This window comes from Danio rerio, chromosome 14, assembly GCF_049306965.1.
Source record: "Danio rerio strain Tuebingen ecotype United States chromosome 14, GRCz12tu, whole genome shotgun sequence".
Lineage (NCBI taxonomy): Eukaryota > Metazoa > Chordata > Actinopteri > Cypriniformes > Danionidae > Danio > Danio rerio.
Genome location: NC_133189.1, coordinates 53,905,001 through 53,925,603, shown reverse-complemented (window position 1 = coordinate 53,925,603; position 20,603 = coordinate 53,905,001). Strand labels below are relative to the sequence as shown.

Sequence of the window (20,603 nt, the reverse complement as noted above, 5' to 3'; positions counted from 1 at the left end):
TCAGTCCTAATGAAATCTAGAGCGAAACAAACCATGTGTGATGAAGTAACATCAAAAGCATCAAGGAAAAGGTCGGATGTAAAATAGAAAACAACACCATTGCAGTTCTCCCCACTTGAGCGAAGACCGAAAAGATTATTATGTGTTTAATACTGTAACTTTATTTCACAATACTACTGTCATGCACATCTGTACAACAGGTTAACATACGTCATACACTGTAAACAATGTCCGTAAATTAGCAGATTTCTGTATTTTGTGATTTGTGTTTTTGTTTTCACCCATTTATTAATGCTTTTGAATTGCATTATGGGAGCTTGATCTTTCTTCTGACAACTTTTAACCCTGAAAAGTTTTTAAAAAGTGACTTTTATTAGCATGTTTAATAGTTTAAAGCAGGAGTGCCCAAACTTGGTCCTGGAGGGACGGTGTCCTGCAGATTTTAGCTTCAACTTGCTTCATATCACCTGCATGGGTGTGTCTAGAAAGTCAGAGCTTGATTAGCTGGTTCAGGTGTGTCTGATTATGGTTGGCACTAAACTTTGCAGGACACCAGCCCTCCAGAATCGGCTTTAGGCACCCATATTTTAAAGTGATATACAGTATTGTCTGGGTTAGTGTTGTATTAAACTAAAATACCTTGTAATCAACATTTTCTGTTATTTTACAGACGTATTTCATTCATTTTCTTTCAAGCTTAGTCCCTTTATTAATGTGGGTCGCCACAGCGGAATGAACCGCCAACTTATCCAGCATGTTTTATGCAGCGGATTCCATTCCAGCTGCAACCCATCACTGGGAAGCATACTTATTTCTCTATTTATTATTTTTTAAACATCACATTATTTCATACCTGCCAACATTTGTCTCTGAAAATCCGGAGTGGTGGGAATGTCTAGGTGTCGGGGTGAGGTGTCTGAATAACACAGCTAAGTTACAGTACTATGCACCAGCTTTCCAGCAGTCATTGCGATTGGATACAATACCAAAGTCAGAGTTTTAAGGTGAAATTACGGGAAAAATAACAAAACGGGAGGGTGGCGAGAGATGGGTCTGCACTCCCAGTGATAAAAGGTACGCGAGCTGTCACTGGGGTAGTATATTTTCTAAAGATACACATTTGTACTTTAAAGTTCTATATTGGTACCTCAAAGTTAGTACCTAAAAAGTACAAAAGTGTTCCTCTTAAAATATTTGGGTACTAATATATACTTTCGAGGTACCAATATGGACTCTAAGTACAAATGAATATCTTTTGAAAACCTACCACCCCAGTGACAGCTCGCGTACCTTAATTTCTGAGAGTGTGAAATACGGGAGACTCCCGAGTGTTGGCAGGTCTGTATAATTTTCCCAGTGCTGGGTTGCAGCTGGAAGGGCATCCGCTGCATAAAACACATGCTGGAACAAGAGCTGTCACTATAGGTGGTACCTTTTTGAAAGGTAAATATTTGTAATTAAAGGGTCCATATTAATACGTCAAGGGTACATATTAGTACCTAAGAAGTACAAAAGGGTACCTCTTAAAGTTATTAGGTACTAATATGTACCTTTGAGGTCCCAATATATACCTTTTAAGTACAAATATATATCTTTTGGAAAGCTACCACCCCAGTGACAGCTCTTGTACCGTTATTTCTGATAGTTGGTGGTTCCTAGGGTGTAGAATTGGCATGGAGGGTGAAGACGTGTCCCCACCAGTATCCAAAAAACTACTGAAATGTCCCTACTAATAATTTAATCAACTTCAAAATAAAGCTCTATCAACCCTTAGTAACCTACACGTGCACAAAGTCAAGTTTGCTACGAGTTCACCAATATACTATTAACCCAGGCTGTGCAATTAATCGAAATTCAATGTCGATTTTGGCCTCCATAATTATTAAAAACAATAATCAGGATGGCGAAGCAGTGGCGCAGATGGTAGTGCTGTCGCCTCACAGCAAGAAGGTCGCTGGGTCAGTTGGCATTTCTGTGTGGAGTTTGCATGTTCTCCCTGCGTTCGCGTTGGTTTCCTCCGGGTGCTACGGTTTCCCCCACAGTCCAAACACATGCGGTACAGGTGAATTGGGTAGGCTAAATTGTCCGTAGTATATGAGTGTGTGTGTGTGAATGTTTCCCAGAGATGGGTTGTGGCTGGAAGGGCATCCGCTGCATAAAATTGTACTGGATAAGTTGGCGGTTCATTACGCTGTGGCGACCCCGGATTAATAAAGAGACTAAGCTGACAAGAAAATGAATGAATAATCAGGATAAAACGGTTAAATTGCTTCACACACCGCTCTAAATTTCTCTACATTCAAAGCCAAACTGCAGTAAAATCATGTAATATGGCTGTTGCAGCATGGGACGTGATTGTTAATAGTATTATTAAGTGTTTATTTTATAGTATTAAGTACCTTATTTATGTTTTTAAAAGCGCAAATCTGTGCTGTTCAGTGCATTCGCTCTATGGATGTATATCCCCACCAATGTCAAGAGCTAATCTAAAGCCTTGGGTGGTTCATTCTGCTGTGGCAACTCCCTTTGATAAATGAGGGACTAAGCAGAAGGAAAATGAATGAATTAATTAACCCCAGATTGCAAACTACTAAAATATCAATAAATGTCTCTTTGTTCAACTGTCGAGTTGAATTTTCACCATTAAAAGTCAACAGAGCCGAGATCAACATCCCATAATGCAACTCACAACCGGATAGAAAATACGGTTAATTAACAGCCATGTTTTACAGTGCAGTAAGAAACGCTAATGATCTTTGGGAGGAAAATAATAAAAGATACACAAAAGGATAACACTAGCACATACACGTGAGCTGAAGTATCAAAACATGGGTTTCTTCTTCCTCGCAAAACACAATTCACTGCCACTTTGGACATGCACCCTCATCCCCCCAGCTTGCGAATAAATAAAAAAAGGTTTTCACTCGGTAGAGTCTTTCTCTTTCACAGTGGCTTCGCATAGGGCCCTCTTCTGCATCATGGTGTATGGGAACGGAGCACCATTGCATGTGCCAAAGTCCAGTTTGTTAAGCCTCGCCAGTGTTTTGATGCTGCCCGGAGGCCGACCTGGGCTCACCTTATAGCCTGCGGCTTTAGTGGTGCCCAGCGGTCGTCCTGGGCTTGTTTTAAACCCTGCTGCTCTGGTGGTTCCGGGCGGCCGTCCTGTACTTGTCCTGTAGCCTGCAGACTTGGTGGTACCCGAGGGCCTGCCTCGTCGCCCTGATTTCCCCATGCCCTTCTTCTTCTTGGAGCCTTCTTGAGCATCCCGCATGCGCACGTTCTGGCTGTGGAACTCATTCTGGGAGTCCTGCATGTGGCAGGACATGGGCTTGATCATGCTCTGGGGCAACGGGGGCATGTTCGAGAGTGGCAGTTGCAGCGAGGGAGGTGGAACGCTGGGGTAAAACTTATTGGATTGTGAAGTGCACAACTCAAAGTGACTGGCTGGGTGTTGGCCATCATCCCCAATGCTACCCAGACCATAGTCGTTGCTGTTGCTGGCTACTTGGTGCATCATTTTCTGTTAAAATAATAATGATGATATTTAAAATAGAATGCAGGTGAATGTGTTCTGTATAATAACAACCGACTTCAAAGCTCTGATGTGTTTCATCTTCGAACGCGTTCCATTGAGCGCGTGCACGCAAATGATTGATTGGCGACGTCAATCAAAAAGAAAACAACAGGCCTGTATGAATAACCTCGGAAAGTTAACGCAGAGACAATCTTGGCCAAACAAAGTATGTAATAGTTTAAGAATATCGAGTGAAAATAAATGTTTACAAAATGCAGAGAGCGCGGAATACCGCGTATGCAAGTCCACCGTTGTTCTGTCGTCTTTTATTCAGCGCTATTCGGTTGTTATTATAAAATATTATTATAATTGCAGCAATTAAACTGAAATTTAATATAAAACACATGACATTTTCTGCGTTTAATAATGCAATAGTGTACTTTACCTCATCTGGAACGCGGATCACGGAATGTAATGGGTTAAACATGAAACAGATCTATCTTCCATTCTTGAAAGCAGAAGCATAATGTTATTTACGCAGGAACAGGCGCATTCTTGAAGCGCGAGCTGTTTCCCTCTTGAACGATCGTGCTGTTTCTGGTTTATGGGATGGGTGTTTTTTCCATGTAGCGCTGAGGTTTAATGCTGAAAGGCAGCCATTTTCATTAGAAAAAATAATAAAATAGTAAGAAGAGCTTATACGCATGCGTCAGCCGCTGGTGGGAATTTATACTATTCTTCAGCAAATACCACAGGGCCCCTCTGTCAGCTCACGCGCCACTTTTGTTCTCGATATTTGTTCATTTAATATACATTTATTTGATGCTGACATTTAAAAATGTGGCTATGCCATTTGAAGACATAAGTAAACTGTTTAATGAGAAAAAAAAGTTATTTTGAGAGCTCAAAAGGATAATTCTGCATTACATAAATAAACTAGACTAGGCAATATGATATATTAAGTAATAATAACAGTAGCCCATATTAAATAATAGAAATGCTGAACACTTCCCTGTTCATAATAATAATAATAATAATAATAATAATAATAATAATAATAATAATAATAATAATAATAATAATAATAATAAACACATTATTATTATTATTATTATTATTATTATTATTATTATTATTATTATTTATTCATTCATTTTCTTTTTGGCTTAGTCCCTTTATTAATCCGGGGTCGCCACAGCGGAATGAACCACCAACTTATCCAGCATGTTTTACACAGCGGATGCCCTTCCATCCGCAACCCATCTCTGGGAAAATTATTATTATTATTATTAGTAGTAGTAGTAGTAATAGTAGTAGTAGTAGTAGTAGTAGTAAACTGTTTAATGAAAAACGTATTTATTATGAGAGATCAAAGGGATAGTTCTGCGTCACATACATAAACTAGACTAGAGTATATGATATATATATTAAGTAACACTTCCCTGTTTATATATTAAAAAATAATAGTAATATAAAAAATAATAAACACTTTATCATTCTTCTTCTTATTATTATTATATTATAAGTAAACTGTTTAATGAAAAACACTATATACTAAATAAATAAACTAGACTAAGCTAAATGATATATATTAAGTAATATTAATAGTAGCATATAATAAAAATAATAGAAATAATAAAGTGAATATGCCAAACACTTCCCTGTTTATAATAAATAATAATAATAAACACGTTATTATCATTAATAATAAAAATAATAACAATAATTCTTATTAACAGTTTAGCATATGTACATTATTATTATTATTACTATTACTATTACTATTACTATTACTATTACTATTATTATTATTATTATTGTTATTATTATTATTATTATTATAAGTAAACTGTTTAATGAAAAACTTATTCATTATGAGAGCTCGAAAGAATAATTTTGCGCCACATAAATAAATTAGACTAGGCAATATGATATATATTAAGTAATAATAACAGTAGCCTATAATATAAATGACAGTAATAACAAAGTAAATATGCCAAACACTTCTTGTTTATAATAGACAATAATAATAAACACGTTTTTAAAATATTATTAATATTATTATTAATACTTATTAATAAGTATTAATTGTTTAGCATATGTACATCATTATTATTATTATTATTATTATTATTATTATTATTAAGTGTTTTGCATATGTACTTTATTATACATTTTTTATCACTATTACTATTATTATTGTCGTTGTTAACTGAAAATCCATCAATAACTGTCTCGCTAAAAACACATCTTGTTTTCATTCCTCTTGTGCATCAATAGGGGGCACTAAATGCACAAGAGACAAAGCAATACATCTGCGATAAACACTATGGCGAAGGCTGGATTGTTGAATATTAACATTATTAATCCGACGTTCACTGACAACCCTCCTATCGCGGACGTGGGGCTCATGAATATTAATTAGATCAGCGTCGTAGCCAACCAATAGAGAAGGCTCGGCTCATAAATATAAAGCATCAAGCCTTCGCGGTAGTAGGATTCGTTATTTTGAATGCGGATTAGATGACGTCAACCTACATGAGCGGATTCTTCGTCGGTGCTGCGCATCAGAGTCTGACCGAAATCAAAGGAGCTTTTGGGCTGTAGCGTTAGTTTTATTCGTTTACTGCCCCAAAACAACAAGAAGTTCGTCGTTTTATTCATAGATGAAGTAAAGTAACCGTGTTTCGGTTTATTCCGAGGCCTTTAAAGTGTTTGAAGTAATCGCGGACTCCCTACGGCTTTATTTCAAACCGGGGATCGATACTTTGACGCATGACGCTAAACCCTCGTAAATTACTGTGAGTTTTTTAGCATTATTATCATTATTACGCGTTTAACAGAATGGACGAAAAGGTTTTTACGAAAGAACTGGACCAATGGATCGAGCAACTGAACGAGTGCAAGCAACTGTCGGAAAACCAAGTGAAAATTCTTTGCGAAAAGGTGAGTTTTCAACACTTGTGTGTCATTGTATGCTAAAACACGTGTTATGACAGGCGCAGCAGCAAGCAGACCGTCTAAATTTGTTTTCGGCTCGGATACAGTTGCTCTGCGCCCTTCCCACTGGCCGCTGAGCCGAAGATGGCGGTGCCGAATTAGTCTATTATTGGCCGTCTGTGCGCCATGAATCTGACTATTGGTTGTCGGCTGTGCGGCGCAGTTGGCAACCAGAACTCGTCAGGTTGTGCCCACTTTACTGTTATTCGTTGTCAGGCAGAGTTTTGGGTTTGTCTAGTAGGCATGGGCCGGTGCGAGATTCTGACAGTATGATAACCTTAGATTAAAATATCACAGTATTGTGATACTGCTCTAAAATATGTTCTTTTAAATGCCTGGCAAATTTCCGTCATCAAACATAATATATTTTAATAAAAATATTGGAGATGTAAACAATGTCAGGGTAAATAATTCAAATAAATAATTGACTACATATATCATCAGTTTCAAAAACACATTTCTTTACAACTTGAAATCTTCAAATATCCTGATTTTCTTTGGATATAAAGGTCTATAGCCTGCTTGGATGTTGGTGCATAAGAGATTTTTGTTTCAGATGGTTCCTGATTTGTGAGCTCAACAGTAGCTTTAATATGGCCAGTCCTTTTTTGCTGGACTGTTTCCCTAAAAATGTAAATTAAATACCCATACAAAGAACATGCTAAATAAAAACCTTACATATTGCATAGAAATGGCCTACCATCATTTTTTTACGATCAGAGTTTTAGGTTTGGTTAGGCATGGGCCGGTGTGAGATTATGACGGTATGAGTACATTAGATAAAAGTATCACGGTATTGTGTTACTCCTGGCAAATTTCCGTCATCAAACATAATATATTTTTACAAATATGTTGGAGCAGTAAACAATGTCAGGGTAAATGATTCAAATAAATAATTGACGACTTATATCTTCATTAGTTTCAAAAACACACATTTCTTTACAACTTGAAAAGGCATCTTTGGATATCTTAATTTTCTTTAGATATAAAGTAAAGCCTATAAAGGTCTATAGCATGCTTAGATGTTGGTGCACAAGAGATTTGTGATTCAGATGGTTCCTGATTTGTGAGCTCAACAGTATCTTTGATATAGACAGTCCTTTTCTGCTGGAGAGACTGTTTTCCTAAATATAAAGAACATGCTAAATAAAAATCTTACATATAGCATAGAAATGGCGTAGCAGAATGTTTTCACGATCTTATGGAACTGATGGTAAATCACCAGAAACCAATTATCTGTATATGGGAGACTATGTGGATTGAGGTTACTCAGGTTGTGCCCACTTTACTGTTATTCGTTGTCAGGCAGAGTTTTGGGTTTGTCTATTAGGCATGAGCCGGTGTGAGATTCTGACGGTAGATAACCTTTGATAAAAATCACGGTATTGTGATACTGCTCTAAAATAAGTTCTTTTTAAATGTCTGGCAAATTTCGGTCATCAAACATAATATATTATATTTCAATAAATATTTTGGAGCAGTAAATAATGTTAGGGTAAATAATTCAAATAAATAATTGATCTCTTATTTCATCATTAGTTTCAAAAACACATTTCTTAAAACTTGAAATCTTTGCACATCTTAATTTTCTTTGGATATAAAGTAAAGCCTATACAGGTCTATAGCATGCTTGGATGTTGGTGCATAAGAGATTTGGGATTCAGATGGTTCCTGATTTGTGAGCTCAACAACAGTGGCTTTAATATAGACAGTCCTTTTCTGCTGGAGGGAAATGCAAACAAACACCCATACAAAGAACATGCTAAATAAAAACCTTACATATAGCATAGAAATGGTGTTGCAGAAATTTTTTCACGATCTTATGGAACTGATGGTAAATCACCAGAAACCACTTATCTGTATATGGGAGACTGTGTTTGTGGATTGAGGTTACTCAGGTTGTGCCCACTTTACTGTTATTCGTTGTCAGGATAGTTTTTGGGTTTGTCTGTTAGGCATGGGCTGATTCTGACGGTATGATTACCTTAGATAAAAATGTCACGGTATTGTGATACTGCTCTAAAATAAGTATGTTCTTTTAAAGCATCTAAAAAATGACAACACATTTCCTCCATCAAACATAACATATTATATTTTAAGAAATATTTTGGAACAGTAAAAATGCCAGGGTAAATAATCCGTATAAACAATTGACTACATATATCATCATTAGCTTCAAAAACACACATTTCTTTACAACTTGAAAAGGCATTTTTGGATATCTTCATTGGATATGAAGTAAGCCACTGCACTGTTCATTCATGTCTATAGCATGCTTGTATGTTGGTGCATAAGAGATTTGTGTTTCAGATGTTTGCTGAATTGTGGACTGAACAGTATATATTGATGCTGGAGATATTGCTGCCCTAAAAAAACGTAATAAATTAGTCGTAAAAACATGCATGTACTGGAAACCTTGACTTGTCCAAACCTTAAAACCCTAAACCTATTGTCTATTGTTTTCTTAGTGAGCAATCTGATTGTAAATTGCTCATATAAATCATTATTATCATCATCATCAGTAAAGGAAAATAAAGAACAAATAACCTAGTCAAGATTATTATGATGTAATTTATATTCATATTATGCATTTATAACGCACACATTTTGTTGGAATTGTTCAGCAGTATTGTAAATTATTTTAAAAGTAGTCCACCTTCATGAATAAAAACGTATTTGTTCTTTTTAATCTGAATATGTGGTGGTACCTTAAATAGTTGACCTAAAAATTAAGATTCTGTCATCACGTACTCGCCCACATGCTGTACTGTCTACTCTGTGGAGCACAAAGAGATCTGCCTGTGTCTGTATTTATAGATAAAATAAGAATAAAGTACTTGTACTGCTATTATAGTAGCATTAATGTCAGTTTTTATTATTGTCATCAATTGATTTCCACATGAAGCACATTTTCAGATTTTATTAATGGATCCAAGTCAAGACAGCCAAATTCATTCGACAAAATTGAGTTTATACATATATTATGCATATTAAAATGCAAGCAAAGTGTTACTTTATTGTTTAAAGTTTGGTTAAAAAAAAGTTAAAATGTGAGTACAAAGTGGGGCTGCACCATATCCAAAAAAAAAAAGAATGTTTTTAGGGAAGTTTTAATGTGATTAGGGACGCAGACGCATTATAAATTTTGGTTTTACACTTATAGTCTAAGAAATAATCTCGGTTTCACGGTTATCATGATTATTTGCATTCACTGATTTTAAAACCCCACTAGTTTAAAACTAAAATTGTTTTATTCATTCATTCATTCATTTTCTTGTCAGCTTAGTCCCTTTATCAATCCGGGTTCGCCACAGCGGAATGAACTGCCAACTTATCCGGCACGTTTTACGCAGCGGATGCCCTTCCAGCCGCAACCCATCTCTGGGAAACATCCACACACACATTCACACTCAAACTCATACACTACGGACAATTTAGTCCACCCAATTCACCTGTACCGCATGTCTTTGGACTGTGGGGGAAACCGGAGCACCCGGAGGAAACCCACACGAATGTAGGGAGTACATGCAAACTCCACACAGAAACGCCAACTGAGCCGAGGCTCGAATCAGCGACCCAACGACCTTCTTGCTGTGAGGCGACAGCACTACGTACCGCGCCACTGCCTCACCCCTAAAATTGTTTTAAATATGGTTTTGTAGTTCAGGCCTAAATACCAATTTGGTGGCATTTTAAAAGTTCATTTGATTGACTATATATAAATCAGTGGATATTATTGATGCATTTATTGGGTAAAATTGCTACGTTTTTGGTCATCATCAATGCATTGTTGCCTTAATTGAGCATGTAGCGTGACGAAAATAGAGCTAGTGCCAAAACTGTCACGTCACTGCTGCTTCAGTGACGCTCACACCTCGCACTGACACGCTGCTTCTGCGTGCAGTATAATAGCTCTAATCTGTTAACAAGGATGTCAAAAAAACATGCGCTGCTCACGCTTGCTGTGTGAAACAGGCTAGAGTCTTTCAGCACTCTCTTTGAAAACACTCGATTAATCTCAGCTGGTGGATCAGCATTCGCCACATGATTGCTCTCATGGGTGCCATTATTTGTAAGTGTGTTTAAGCGGGTTTGCAAACCCTTTGTACTTTCCATTGCTTCTTTCTCAAACAAAGCCCCCTGTCATCTCAACTAGGTGCACCTGAAAAGCGTGAACGTGTTGCATACGCGTCCCTCCATTGGAAATGACGAACTTAAACGAGCTTGCCTTAATTAATAGCCTCAGTCATAGTCAGCCCAGTGTGCGTGATTATTAGTCTCGGTGTACAAACTAGCTCACAGTTGGCAAAACTTTGTTTAGTTGCTGCAGTTTTGTTCCGTGCAAAAACACGGTGTTGAGAAGCCTTTACGATTAATTAACCCTGACGCATTAAATCGCGATTAATAGTGAAACTGGTTAATCGCTGCTTCCCTAATTGTGATATAAATATAATTTCAGAAGATATCTATTTTAAAAAAACTCAGTTTTACATTGATTGTGATGATTTTATAGGGGAGTGCATCTGCAGAAAATATACTAAATTATATAATTTAAAGCACAGACGAAAACAATAGAACAAAGATAAAAATTAAATGAACAACACTGGTTTTTGGTGGAGTCTAACAGTATTGAGATATATAAATTCATAATCAAATGTAAAATAACTGTTATCTTTTTATAAATGTATAATTTAGATAATTTTTCTTCTATTTATAATCATAAACTTATTCAATTGAATCGAATCTAATTGTTAAAGCAGAAAACTTTATAATGTCTTGTCCAAATGGTTAAATTTAACGTGAAATCTCTCGAGATCCTGCAATGTGACTAATGCAGATTCACACAATGCGATATCAATGTTGCAATGTCACATTGTGCAGCCCTCGTGCAAAGGTTTTATTATTCAGTGTAACCTACATATGTTCAAAAATATGTACTCAGTATTTCTAAACATGTTCTCAAATGTAAAATGTACTATATTTTAAGTGATTAAAATGTCTTGCTGATAAATGGCTAAAACCAAGACAAAGTAACAAAAAGATTTATAGATTTTAAGGGATGTAAACAAAAATCAATGGTCCCAACCAATTTCCTGTTTTAAATTTTTTCATTTCTATAGCTTCAGAAAATCCCAAAAAAAAACACATATTGATAAATAACGATATGGCAGCCACTTTAACGTTAAGTTATGATTGAATTGCCACTTGTTATGGTTATGAAATAGTTGGACAACAAGCAGGAAATGTTTATGGGCCAAAGACATCACCACATTGAAGTGGTCTATAGTTGAGGATTAAAAGGCTGCACCATGATCCTTAAATAGTTTTAAAAAACACGTATTCTAAAATGTAAAATTTATTTCTAATATGTATTATATTTTAAACGATTGCTGAAAAATGGCTAAAACCAATCGAAGGTGACAAAACGTTTTAAAATGAGTATGAAGGATTTCTCCGTCTAAATAAAACTGTGATACTGAAATATTGGTATTTTGATGTCCAATTATTCATATTTTATATAAATATGTCTGACAAAAGTCTTATTGTTACACTCTATAACAATTTAGGGAGAGTCTTCTGTAAATCAGAAGTGTAAAAATGTACAAATCTGTATTTCAGTAATGTTTTTCTACATGTAATACAACAAGTATATATAATTTATGCATGCATTCATGTTAGAGACTGCTGAGGGATTCACTTCAGAATTTACAGTAACTGTATTACCTTCCTCTAACCGTACTTAAGACAATAAATTTTAAGAACTAATGCCCATTAAGCATCCGCTAGTATTGATTCACCATCAGTGCATGTCAATAGTTTGATTTTAAATGCATTTTATGGTTAATTACTGAGACCCTTGCATCTGTGCATTTGTGTATTGCAGGCTAAAGAGATTTTATCTAAAGAGTCAAACGTTCAGGAGGTGCGTTGTCCGGTCACAGTATGCGGAGACGTACACGGCCAGTTTCACGATCTTATGGAACTGTTTAAGATCGGCGGTAAATCACCAGATACCAATTATCTGTTTATGGGAGACTATGTGGATCGAGGATACTATTCCGTCGAGACAGTCACGCTGCTGGTGTCTTTAAAGGTATGTGAATAGACATTAATTTTGAATACAAGAGTATGTGAATTTGGATTGAGTTGATGACAGTGCTGGGCTATAATTAATTATATCCAAAATAAAAGTTTGTATCTAGCTTACAATACATAATATATGTGTGTACTGTGTATATTTATGTATATTTAAACACACACACATACATATAAATATTCTGTGTTTGGTATATCTTATGTATGTGTGTGTATAACTTGATTCGGTTTGTCTAATGAACATTATTAAGCGTGCCGTTATTTTAAGATAAGTTCCGAGCAGGTTTTAAATGCATTATAGTTCCATATCATTACCCTGTATGATTTCTGTTATTGCACAGCTATAACAGTAAATAAACAAAAAGCTTTTGGATAAGATGTCAGAATCTAGTCCTGCACACAGGAGCAGTTTGAGGACTAACATCTGACAAATGTCTTTAAAAACAATACAACATATGAACAGTGACTTTAGCTGTGGGAACTTTAGTAAATAACGTATAATTAAAATAATTTAGTTCTGGTCTTGAAAATAGCCCACACCTAAGGTTTAATTGTCACTCTGGTTTAACTTGTATGCATTACATACATGTATACATATTATACACACTACCTGACAAAAGTCTTGTGGATCCTAGTTGTAAAGGGACGAATAACTAAATTCTAGTTGATCAGTTGGAAAAGTGGCAGAAGGTGGATTTTTCTGCTGAATCATCTGTTGAGCTGCATCCCAAAAAACCCGCATGGACCCATGATTCTCACAGACATCAGTCAAGTTTGGTGAAGGAAAAATCATGGTTTGGGGTTACATTTAGTATGGGGGCGTGCGAGAGATCAACAGCCTGAGGTATCAAGACATTAAAACATTACAAACCACAGGAGAGGGCTATTTCTTCAGCAGGATAGCGCTCCTCATACTTCAGCCTCCACATCAAAGCTCCTGAAAGCAAAGACGGTCAAGGTGCTCCAGGATTGGCCAGCTCAGTCACCAGACATGAACATTATTGAGCATGTCTGGGATAAAATGGAGGAGGAGGCCTTAAAAATGAATCCAAAGAATCTTGATGGAAAAGTCAGACCATACTGTCTTAATTAAATAATTAAAAATCAAGGCATGATCATATATTATTGTGGTAAAATAAGTGTAATCTAGAGGCCTTTTCCTTTCATATAAGCCACTTCTGATACCAAATAATCGACTAGAAGTCAAGTTATTATTTATTGCTCCTAAAAATTGAATAGTCTACAAGATTTTTATCAGGTAGTGTACACAATTTATATATACCTAAAAAATACACAGTATACAAACTTATTTTCTGTAAAAACAAGCGCTTATTCTGGATGGGATTAAATTGTTTGACAGCACTGGTTAATGGCTTGATTTCCTCCAGGTTCGATATCGAGAGAGAATTACCATTCTCCGTGGCAATCATGAAAGTCGACAGATCACACAAGTTTATGGCTTTTATGATGAGTGCCTGAGAAAATACGGAAATGCGAATGTTTGGAAATATTTTACAGACCTCTTCGACTACCTTCCTCTTACAGCCCTCGTAGACACACAGGTTTGTGATCAACAGCATTTCATCCATATATAAAAATACGTTAAGAATCTTTATCATCAGGTGTCAACGTTAAAAATAGTTTCTTATTTATGTATTCATTTGTTTGTTTTTTAATTAGAAATGTATTAATGAAATGTTTTCGCTAGGAAAATAGCCTTTGTTGCTAACATGGCTTTAAATATAAATACGCCATCATCATCTTCATCCATATTAACAGTTTCAATAAATACAAAAAAAGTAGGCCTCACTGACGTCTGTTTGCTTCCCTCTGCAGATTTTCTGTCTCCATGGTGGATTGTCACCTTCAATTGACACGCTGGATCACATTCGGGCTTTGGACCGTATTCAAGAAGTTCCCCATGAGGTATAAACTGCACCTGTGAATATCAGGCAGATGTATGGTGTTGCTATCGCTTTGAAAGCGCTATGAGTGGGTGCCAGCTGAGAATAGTACTCACAAACTCTTATGAAATCTGCTTGGCAGGGGCCCATGTGTGACTTGCTGTGGTCAGACCCGGATGACCGTGGAGGTTGGGGAATTTCCCCCAGGGGTGCTGGATACACATTTGGCCAGGATATTTCAGAAACATTCAACCACGCCAACTGCTTGACCCTGGTCTCTCGAGCTCACCAACTAGTGATGGAGGTAAAACTGAGCTTGTTTATGAAGCATTTAAAGGGACTGTTCCCACTAAAATGAAAGTTTACTCACCATTTACTCAACCTGAAGTGGCTTCAAATCCTTGAGATTCTTCAGTTAAACACAAACAAATATGTTCTGAAGAAGACTGGAAACCGGTAACCATTGACTTTCTATAGTATAAAAACAAATACTAAGTTAATGGTTTTCAACATTATTTTCAAAAGAAACAAGAAACTCAGACAGGTTTGTGACAAGTGCCAGTACAGGATGACTAAATTAAGTTTTAAGTGTGAACTATCCTTTTAACATCTCCAACAAACCCAGCAGGCACAGGATGTCAACATGACGTCAGATTGACGTTGTACCCAAAAGTCATGGGACATTGCATTTTGTTTGGAAGAGAAAATCAGATTGACGTAAGGCAGATATCAGTGTCCAACCTGAAAATCAATCAAATATCAACGTCTAATGATGTGACAGCTTGACGTTATGTGGACGTTACCACAGTGAGTCTATCTTGCTGTATTTTGGTTGCCATACCTGACAAATAAATGTCAGTATGTGGTGTCCATATAACGTTGGTTTTAGATGTTGGCTCGACACTGAATTTTAATCAACCTAGGCAACTGAACCAAGTGTGAAAGCACCCTAATACTAACGTCTTCTGATGTTGTGTGCCTGCTGGGAAGTGCATCCATAAATGTGTATTAGTGAAATGAATCACAAATATCAGGTTTTTCTCTGGATGGATTCAGAATCTTTATTTATTTATTTATTTATTTATTTGTATTATTTTCGGGGGGCTTTCACCTTTAATGGACAGGACAGTAGAGATTATTGACAGGAAAGCATGAGAAGCAGAGAGAGGGGAAGAGTGGGAATAGGACCGCGAGGCAGGAATCGAACTCAGGTCGCCGTGAGCACCGAAGTGCATGTGTCGACGCACTAACCACTACACCACTGGTGCAACGATTTAGAATCTTTTTCATGTGTATTTTTCTTTAGTACCAGCTTTACTTAAGTAATTAATAATGTAGGGTAAATGTAAACACAGGTGTGCTGTATTGACAAAACTAATATTTTTAGGATGTTTACAAGATGACTAAATGAAGTTTTAAGTGTGAACTATCCTTTTAATATCTCCAACAAACCCAGCAGGCACAGGATGTCAACATGACGTCAGATTGGCGTTGTACCCAAAAGTCATGGGACATTGCATTTTGTTTGGAAGAGAAAATCAGATTGACGTAAGGCAGATATCAGTGTCCAACCTGAAAATCAACCAAATATCAACGTCTAATGATGTGACAGCTTGACGTTATGTGGACGTTACCACAGTGAGTCTATATTGCTGGATTTTGGTTGCCATACCTGACAAATAAATGTCAGTATGTGGTGTCAATATAACGTTGGTTTTATATGTTGGCTCGACATTGAATTTTAATCAACCTAAAAACTACCACAAATTAACATCGTTTTACGTCATTATTAGACGTCAAAATAACGTTGGCATTAGATTTTGGTAACCTGTTGTCACCACCTAAATCTAATTTTAGAGTGCTTTCACACTAGCACTTTTGATCCGCAACTGGGTTCGTTTGACGTCATAGTACTGTACGTTTAGCTAGTGTGAACGTGTCTTCTGAACTCGGGTGCGCACCTGTGAACCGTACCCGAGTCTGCCTGAAAGAGGTGGTCTGGGGAACGGTTCATGCGAACTCTGGTACTGTTCACTTCTGATGTAAATGCAATCGTACCAAATAACGGAAGTGAACCGCCAACTGTACAACAAAATATCGTTTTCATAACATTTGTTCGTGTGTGTCTGTATGTGTGGCATGTTTCGTACTTTGGTGACAAGCGGGAATGAGCCAGGGCAAACACAGTGATAATTTCTGCTTGTCTCCTCCAAAAACAGCTTCTGCAGACACTGTGTGATGTTCTGAATGTTTATAATATGTTTGCAGCAGATGGACGCAGGTCGCTCTCTGTATGTCCAAAACCAAAAGATTCAGTAAAAGCAGAATGACCACAATGTGTGGACGTCTTTCCATTTCGGCGCTTTGCTTTCGTGACCGTCACCTAGCAACAGCTGTAAACAAAGCAGCAGCTCGATGACGCAAGCTGAAAAAAGACAGTGTGAACACAAACCAACCAAGAAGGTGGCAAGGGGGGACAATCAAACTTGGGTACGGTCCAGGCAAATGAACCAAGTGTGAAAGCACCCTAATACTAACGTCTTCTGATGTTGTGTGCCTGCTGGGAAGTGCATCCAGAAATGTGTATTAGGGAAATTACTCAAATATCAGGTTGTTCTCTGGATGGATTTAGAAGTTTTTTTTATTTATTTATTTATTTTTATTATTTTCGGGGAGCTTTCACCTTTAATGGACAGGACAGTAGAGATTATTGACAGGAAAGCATGAGAAGCGGAGGGGAAGGTTCGGAATAGGACGGCGAGGCAGGAATCGAACTCAGGTTGCTGTGAGCATCAGAGTGCATGTGTCACTGGTGCGACGATTTAGAATCTTTTTCATGCCTCTCTTTCTTTAGTACCAGCTTTACTTAAGTAATTAATAATGTAAGGTAAATGTAAACATGGTGTGCTGTATTGACAAAACTAATATTTTCAGGATGTTTTCGATAGCAATAATCAGGTTTCCTGCTGGCTCATTATTTAATTTATGAATCAGTCATTAAAATATTCATACAAATGATTCCTTCAGAAATTTTAATTGGTCAAATATGTGAAAATATTATTAAACAACCATTATGCTGCAATGGGATTTTTGGAAATATTTTCATTAAATAAGTCAGCTCGTTTATCATTATCAATACATTTAAATTGATTTATTCATGTAGAAGGGATGCAAATGAATCAATCAACCAATTAATTATTGACTAGTTGTTCATTAAAAATTATTCGAATTTATTGATGTTTCCTACTAATTCCTTTTGGCTGTTTACTTTCACTTTAGACAAAACATAAGGGTTTTAAAGACTACTTTATCAATCATAAACATTTCATTATGCATTAATAACTTCCTAAAATATGTACTCAAACAGAAATAGGAGATTACCTCTGGAAATGTTGAGATAGATTATGACAGCTGTTCTGTACAGTATGCTATTCATAATATTTCTTGGAAATGTGTGAATGATGTTACCATTTAGATAGTAACATGTAAAGTAAAATAAAAATACATGTTTAAGCAACTCCTAAATGTATTCGTTCACCAAAATAAATATCCTTTTTATCTACCTTCAAGTGGTTCTAAGCCATTATGAGTTTCTTTCTTTAGTTAAACACAAAAGAAGATACTCTGAAGAAAGATGAAAACTGGTACCAACTGACTTCCATAGTAGGAAAACAAATGCTATGCAAGTCGGTAGTTACCGGTTTTCAGCATTCTCCAAAATATCTTAGTTTTGGTTCAGCTGAAGAAAGAAACTCAGACAGCTTTGGAACAAATGCGAGTAACTGATGACAGTTTTCAGTTTTGCGTGAACTGTCCCCCAAATATGTGTTAACAAGATGTTTTTTTGTTTTGCTTTTATCAGGGCTATAACTGGTGTCATGAGCGTAACGTTGTAACAATCTTCAGCGCTCCTAATTATTGTTACCGATGTGGAAACCAGGCTGCGATCATGGAGCTGGATGACACGCTCAAGTACTCCTTGTACGTATAAATAGATAAATACTTTACTTTTCCTTATTTCTTAACTTTATAAATACACACTAGGGCTGCACGATATTTGAACAAAATTACATTGCAATACTTATATTTGTATAGTGATATGAAATCTGTTTTACCAGATCGCAGTGATTTTGTAGTATAGTGCATATGCATAAATATAATAGACTACACTCACCGGCCACTTTATTAGGTACACCTTACTAGTTTGGGGTTGGACCCCTTTTTGCATTCAGAACTGCCTTAATCCTTCATGACAAATTCAACAAGGTACTGGAAACATTCCTCAGAGATTTTCCTCCATATTGACATGATAGCATCAAGCAGTTGCTGCAGATTTGTCGGCTGCACATCCATGATGCCAATCTCCCGTTCCACCACATCCCAAAGGTGCTCTATTGGATTAAGATCTGGTGATTGTGGAGGCCATTTAAGTACAGTGAACTCATTGTCATGTTCAAGAAACCAGTCTGAGACATGGTGCATTATCCTGCTAGAAGTAGCCATCACAAGATGAGTACACTGTGGTGATAAAGGGATGGACATGGTCAGCAACAATGCTCAGGTAGGCTGTGATGTTGACAAGATGCTCAATTGGTACTAATGGACCCAAAGTGTGCCAAGAAAATATCCCCCACACCATTATACACCACCACCACCAGCAGATCAGCAGTTTCTAAAATACTCAGACCAGTCCATCCGGCACCAGCAACCATGCCACATTCAAAGTCACTTGAATCATCTTTCGTCCCTATTCTGAGACTCAATTTGAGCTGCAGCAGATCATCTTGACCATGTCTGCATGGCTAAATGCATTGAGTTGCTGCCATGTGATTGGCTGATTGCAATAACGAGCAGTTGGACAGGTGTACCTAATAAAATAGCAGGTGAGTGTAGAGATATCTACTTTTTTTTTTTTTTAATTAAGCTTTTTTTTGGTGAATATGCAATGCAATTAATCTTTGTTAAAGCTAAAATTCTATAGTCTCTTTCAGCTGTATACTTTAAACTCATGTATGTTAACACAGAAACAGAAAAAAACTGAAAATTATTAACTTTAACTCCACAATGACAAAAAACCCTTGCATGTATTGTCATTTAAATGCTAAAATGATATATTCTGCAGCCCTAATATACACATATACATCTATACATTAACACATACTTTCCATCAGTTTACAGTTTGATCCTGCTCCACGCAGAGGGGAACCTCACGTCACTCGTCGCACTCCAGATTATTTCCTGTAAAATAGGAAGGCCTTTTTTTTTCTAATCCCAGTATTGCAGCATTATCTGACCAGTGGACAATGATTATTCATAGAAGACATGCTCATCTGTTCAAAGTTTCCAACACAAACCCCTATCCTTGGACCAAAATGATGTGCCATATATCTATACTGCAATAACACAGATGCAGTCATCACAAACACACTAATATAACAGTAATATCTCATTCTCATGGTGGCCTAATAGTGCTTAACTAACCTGACATTTCAGAAAGCGAACAGTAACTCACAACGCAATGACATGATGATCACAATGCAACCAATTAAAACAGCAAAGATCAACTTGAAACGCAATGACATTAAGATCACAACACGACGTTTCAAAAAGCAAACATTAATCTCAACACTGACATCAAGATCACAACACAATAATTCAGAAAGCAAACAGTCACACTACACAACGATTAAGATCACAACGCAAGAACATTTTAGAAAGCAAACATTAACACAACGATATTTCAGAAAGCAAACACTGATCGCACAACACATTATTAAGATCACAACGCAAAAACATTTCAGAAACCAAATATTAAATCTCACAACGCAACGACATTTCAAAAAGCAAACATATAGGGCTCTATTTTGACGGTCCATGCGCAGAGCGCAAAACGCAGGGCGCAAACGCTTTCAGGGCGTGTCATGACGCGTTTTTGCTAATTTACGGACGGGAAAATGCGCTTTGCGCCGCGGCGCATGGGCTAAAAGGGTTGAGTTTATTTTCTTAATGAGTTATAGGTGTGTTTTGAGAATAAACCAATTAGAGTCTCATCTCCCATTCCCGTTAAGAGCCAGCTGCATCGCGCCAAG

General features: G+C 36.7%; 2 protein-coding genes across 3 annotated transcripts; one reads left to right on the top strand and one right to left on the bottom strand.

Annotated features, from left to right (window-relative positions):
- Positions 1 to 2,409: 2,409 nt before the first annotated feature.
- Positions 2,410 to 4,181, bottom strand: si:ch1073-44g3.1. The gene is made up of 2 exons (NM_001386379.1): positions 3,960 to 4,181; positions 2,410 to 3,520 (listed from the first exon to the last, which is right to left on the bottom strand). The coding sequence occupies exons 1-2, from the start codon at positions 3,999 to 4,001 to the stop codon at positions 2,921 to 2,923; spliced, it is 642 nt and encodes a 213-aa protein (NP_001373308.1). The 5' UTR covers positions 4,002 to 4,181; the 3' UTR covers positions 2,410 to 2,920.
- A 1,828-nt stretch (positions 4,182 to 6,009) lies between these two features.
- Positions 6,010 to 20,357, top strand: ppp2caa (protein phosphatase 2 catalytic subunit alpha a). 2 transcript variants are annotated; one of them, NM_001017886.1, is given in 7 exon segments: positions 6,010 to 6,460; positions 12,399 to 12,608; positions 13,999 to 14,172; positions 14,447 to 14,536; positions 14,657 to 14,818; positions 18,377 to 18,495; positions 19,686 to 20,357. In NM_001017886.1, coding segments are annotated over 7 exon segments (930 nt in total). In that variant the 5' UTR covers positions 6,010 to 6,358; the 3' UTR covers positions 19,759 to 20,357.
- Positions 20,358 to 20,603: the final 246 nt, after the last annotated feature.